This window comes from Rhipicephalus microplus, unplaced genomic scaffold, assembly GCF_043290135.1.
Source record: "Rhipicephalus microplus isolate Deutch F79 unplaced genomic scaffold, USDA_Rmic scaffold_32, whole genome shotgun sequence".
NCBI classification, from domain to species: Eukaryota; Metazoa; Arthropoda; class Arachnida; order Ixodida; family Ixodidae; genus Rhipicephalus; species Rhipicephalus microplus.
Window position 1 is genome coordinate 4,307,698 of NW_027464605.1, and position 5,756 is coordinate 4,313,453.

General features: G+C 41.9%; 1 protein-coding gene across 1 annotated transcript; it reads right to left on the minus strand.

Annotated features, from left to right (window-relative positions):
• Positions 1 to 2,047: 2,047 nt before the first annotated feature.
• On the minus strand, positions 2,048 to 5,756 carry LOC142786795 (gamma-aminobutyric acid receptor subunit rho-2-like). The gene is made up of 3 exons (XM_075884443.1): positions 5,243 to 5,756; positions 3,351 to 3,433; positions 2,048 to 2,339 (listed from the first exon to the last, which is right to left on the minus strand). The coding sequence occupies exons 1-3, from the start codon at positions 5,422 to 5,424 to the stop codon at positions 2,197 to 2,199; spliced, it is 408 nt and encodes a 135-aa protein (XP_075740558.1). The 5' UTR covers positions 5,425 to 5,756; the 3' UTR covers positions 2,048 to 2,196.

Sequence of the window (5,756 nt, forward strand, 5' to 3'; positions counted from 1 at the left end):
CCCGCTTACTAATCTGGACATATGGCCATCAGGGCTCGGCAAGGAATGAGGCGGCGCACGGTGCTGCCCGTGCTCTCATTTCCCGAGCATCTGCCCGTGACCCAAAAAAGAATGTTCCTGTCCTTACATTTAAAGAGATAATTACCAATTATCGGGACTCTCACCGCTGCCTTCCTGCACCCTGCAAAGGACTCACGAAAGCGGACGAGATTATTCTTTTCCGCCTGTCACGAATATGCTACTGTGCCCGGCAGTGCTTAAGCATCCTGACTCTTCCTTTTACGGCATCTGCCAGTACTGGGTGGAAATGGCTGACGCCTACCGCATAGGTATTGGCATGCCCGCGCAATTCACCTTTATCGCCGAACCCCAATTCAACCAGAGAGGGCTGGTAACCGGCCCTGCTCGGCTACCAGTACCTTTCGGCCCAACAAGCCATGCTCCGACTTGCCAGGACACAGGCCACGACCAATGGGGTCCCTGTACAAGGACTCCAGCTTTTATTGGAAGGAAGCTATAGGTGCTGGTTTTCCTTGCAACCTCTCTATTTCAATAAATGTTTGCCGCCACAACCCCCATTCGATACAAATAGCTTCGCCCACTAATCATGATTCACTTCAACAAGTTTATTGAACAAGTTTATTCCACATCGACAATATTTGTTTTCAAAAAAGTGTGTACAAAAAGATTGGTGCGATTAGCTGAGGAAAGACCTAGATTGGTAGTACTCAAGGAGCCTCAAAGTTATAAACGGTCGGGGGGGGGGGGGGTGCCATACAAAATGAGAACGGGAAAGAATATACGTAATTAGGTGGTTACTGTATGCATCTTTGGTGAAAAGAAAATAAACAGTGCGCCAATTAATACAAGAGCAAAATACGCATATTTTTAACAGACAAAAAAGGTAAAGGCAACACTAAAAAAATAATCAGAAATTACAATACAAAAAAAAAACAGCAATACAACATGTACAAAGCAAAATGAATTTGCTGGGATGAAGACAGTTCTTGCAAAAGGTATTCCATTACCTGGTTTCTGAATGCGTTTTTCGTGGTTTATGATTTAATGATATAAGAAAATGAGTGATACAGCTTGATTCCCACAAACGTGGTGTTGAACTTGACGTAGTTCGTGTGAATATTAGGCAGAAGATGATTACCCAGCTCAGAAAACCTAGTAACGTTATTATTTACAATGTTATCCATGATAATGCTATCAATATGTGCAATACCACTGAAAAGCCTATACATCACAATGGGTAACTTCAGCTGAAAGAGTTGATGAAGATGATAGATATTTAGGTAAAGTGGCGTAGCATTGGTTAAGAAATGGCTGTATGTCATGAGACGAAGCGCTTGATTTTGCATGCGTTGAGATAGGTGAAATATGTTGGTCCCTGGATGATATGCAATAAGATATATGGCTGTGAATACGTGCGTTTTAAAGGAACTGGATAATATGTGGCAGAATATATATTCGTGTTTTGATTATGGCGCGTATTTCGAAGGTCATCTTGTGAATGAGTGATTGCGCATGAAAATTGATCTTCATATGCGAGTCGAGGACTACCCCAATGTATTGGTAAACGATAATTAAATAGCTAGAAAAGCAGGGGACCAAGGATCGATCTCTGAGGAAAGCACTGATTTACTTTCTTAGCAGCTGAAACTTTACCGTAACTATGAACAACTTGAGTACGAATAGATAAATAGCTCGAAATAAATTGAATTGGTGGACTAGTTGCACCATGCAATTCACGTTTATGTGTAATAATGTTGTGAATAACAATGTCAAACGCTTTTGTTAAATCTATAAATGCGCCAGCACCCATGAAGCCTTCGTCAATGGCCTTCTTTATTTTATCAGCGATCGTTAGAAGCGCAAGCTCAGTGGTATAACCAGGCTGAAAGCCATGCTGTTTATATGGTAATATAATAAATAAACTTCGTTAGATAGGATACTAACCATGTATGTGCAGATGCGTGAAATTTTTTCCTTGTTCTTGTTCTTTTTTGTGTAACAGTTCTTTTCTCGCATTTTGCTCCTCCCCTCAGCCTCTTTTCCGTCACAGGGTAGCCAGCCGGTCTGAGATTGGTTGGTTGGTTGTACCCATAAGGAATGGAAGGGGCTGATCTTACTGTTCTTTCATTCTCTTCTTCTTTGTTCTCCTCTTTGCTTGAGGAAACTCGCTACATGTCACTCACCCGTTCTATGGAACCTTGTGAAGTTATGAATCTGGAAATTGATGACGTCAAATTCTGGAGCGTCGTTGGAGAACTCCAGCACGACTGGGTTTGTCTTGCGCCAAGAAATTGCCACCTTTTCGTCCGTGTGAGAATCTGCGTAGGCACAGAAGAAAATAAAGAGGAAATGAGGAAGCACTGTGCAAGGCTTTAGTCATGCCATTAGTCATTTGGCGACATGTGAGGTGTTGCGAAGCAGAATATACTACTCAGAAATTGTAACATCACAAGCTCTTAGTACTTATATATGCAACTGTACCACATATTCTACTCTAATCCTATGATGCCTACCGTGGAGCTCTTGCAGCAGGGTTCGTGTTGGATATTTTATTTCCATGATGTTTATATTCACACATAGTGCTCAAAGTGTGGCTCATAGAAGTTTGAGGCCACTTCTGCTCAGACTTGAGTGCACGTTAAAGAACCCAAGGTGGTCAAAATTTCCGAAGCCCTTCACAGTGGCGTCTCTCGTAATCGTATGGCTGTTTTGGGACATCAAACCCCAACAACTGTTACTTATATTATTAGAAGGTGCTGCTAGTTTTAAGCGTAATGAAGCTAAGATCAACGGTTCGGGGGCACTATTGACCTATTCAGTTGATTTCTTACCGTCATTTCTGTGATTACGAAATTATATTTATACAAATGAAAAAGAAACACAAGATGGCTACTTTGAAGACAATAATGATAATAACGATTGATCGGGAAAAATAAATGTTAGATGACAGCTGATCATCACATGAGAGTATTAGCATGCAATTTGATATAGTTAGCCGTGAATGAAAATAAGATAAGACAGCCCGATTAACTAAAAGGTCACCTTCACGCGGCAAGGATATTGACATCGTCTTCAAATTGTCAAACATAACTGAATGCCTTGGGAGTAATTATAAATAGCTGCGTAGTTGATTCCATCGGAACAAATAGTGAAAAATTCCCAGGTGAAAAGAATCTGCAAGAAGAGTCTCAAGATAGAGTGACATGAGCAATGCATTCTTCGTAAGTATGATAAACAGTGTTGTCAAAATGTGCTCTCTACAAGTAGAAAGTTTCAAAATGTATGTAAAATATTTTCTGTTGGTATTTTAGTATTATAAAGGAACTTACATGGACGGAAGACGATATCGCAGATTTGCCTGTCCAGCGGGAATAGCTGGAAGTCCATTAGGCACGACAGCCGAAGGGTAATTCTGCAGAGCAAATAGACGGCCTACGTAAGTTTTCTTTTTAAATACGATAGTCTTTCTTTGGATCAGTGTGGCCAACTTAGCTTTTTCTTTGTTAGATTCAGCTTTTTGTATTAGGTAGTTTAACTGCAAAATTGTGGCCTACCTGCTAATGGAAATTTCTAGCTCGATTATTTGAAAATTCAATACGGGTTGTGTTTGGGCGCCTTTTGCTGTTTCTGTTGCATGTTCTTAAATTTTTTTTTGGCTAAACAGTTCTGCAGACCACTGAATCGCTGCATGTGGCTGTTGTTTTGCATTGGTAATGAGGAACGGGGACAAAAATCATGGGAAAAACAGGACGAATTAAACAAAGCTCCACTCAAAAGTTCAGATGGGATAGGTTTAGGGATGGCTTATTCAGAAAATGGATGGCTGAGCTCAGGTTCGATTGCATGAGGGCAGCGTGTCGTGCGTTCAGGTGCGAAATTGTTGCAAAGCATGCCAACTTAGCCTGCCATGTCGCAACGAAAAAAAAAAAATTGTTTCTGCGAATGAATGTTTCTCTGCGAAGAGAAAAACTGATCCCACATTTTCCGTGAAGCACGAGGGCATCAGTGCTGCAGTAGGTGCAATAGTTCCGTTTGTCCCCACCAAGGAGATTTTAAAAAAGAAATAGTAGGAGTGGAAATTCTCGCCCACGAGTGAAGCCGTGCCTACCGTAAGATGGTGGCTGTGGCAGCCATCTTACTAAGGGCATGAGCTGTTGGCATTCGGTGAGTGTGTGTGGGTGTAGGAAAAGTGGGTAACAATTTAGAGTTCTAGTTACTCTACTATGGGAGAGCAGAAGCCGTCCCGTGGGCCCAATGATAAAGCTACGCTGAGAAGAGCAGGGCGCTGTGCAAGTGTGTGTAGAAAAAGCGGTTAACGATTTAGAGCGCTTGGTACTCTACTATGTGAGAGCATAAAACAGCCTCATGGATAAGAACACAAAGAAGTTTTTAGTAAAGCTTTTGTGTTTAGAAAGAGTAGGTAACGATTTAGAGTATCAGGTACTCTACTACGGGAGAGTTCAAGGCCGTCCCAGCATAACACCGGAAGCTTCGAATACCGACTGTGTCCGTGCAATGGAGAATTCGCATCACGGACTTCCTATCCAATGTAGCCGAGTAGTTGGGCATTATTAGCATAAGTTAAGCTCAAAAGCCTCCGTGGTGACTCAGGTCAGATTAAACAGCAAATAATCATATCCTTTCGAGGTTAGAAGCGAACTTAAGACAGGATAATTTGGATGCAGTTGCCTAACTTTTTTTCATATGCTTTATGCTGCCGCCTCCTAGTGCAAAACAATTTTTGTTTCATTGTTCAGTTGACAGTTTCGAATTAGGCTAAAAGCTAGATGTTCTTGCTGGCACATCAGTCAGTCTCCTTCCTTCCTACGTTCAATCACGTGATGTGGTTCCTGGAATCCATGAGGGAGTGCGGCCTCAGTTTGACGTCAAGCCAAGAGTCAAGACAACTTCATTAGTTATTTCAATGAAAGCAAAACAAGCTTGAGGGCCGTGTACTTCGATTTAGGTGCATATTAAGGTACTACAACGGGTCGAAATTTTCGGAGCTCTCAACTACGACCTCTTTCATAATGATATGGTGGTTATGGGACGTTGAAACACCAAAATTATTACTAACTTCATTAGTTAACTACCTATTGTACGGTAATTTAATAGACAAAATCCTTTCCTTTTGTTGCCGTTTGCGTGTGTTTACTGGACAGGTACAAAATATGACTTCATGTTTTCCTGGCACGTGACACTGATTAAAGCAAGTGCATACCTTATGCTGAACAGGATGACGCCATCTGGTAAGATCTGCAGCAGCTGGTTCGGAACGGTGATGTCGTGGGTTGTGGCGTCTTTGGCGTTCACGAAAAATATGTCCGGCTTCCATATGCTCCCGATGAGGCTGCCCTCGTTCGTGATGAAGGAATAATTGACACCATGTTCATAGAGTGACATACGCTCGTCAGTCCAAGACTCTTGCAGATCCAAGTCTACGCTGAAGTCCTATTGTCAAGAAGGTGCAAGTAAGGACGTGTTCACTTCATGAAGGATATCCCCTTCAGGCGCGAATTAAATCTGACGTAGCGAAAAAAAAATTTTGTTCAGATTATGAATACATAACGCTATTAAAGAAGGAATCCACAAGAAATTCAGAAAAAAATTCATTGGTTCAATTTTTCAATGGCGTCCACATATGTGGACATTGCGCCTCAAAGCAGTCATATTGTCACGTGACCGTTACCCAAGCGCGCGCACGAAGACGCAGGGAAAGGAAGACGACGAAGGTG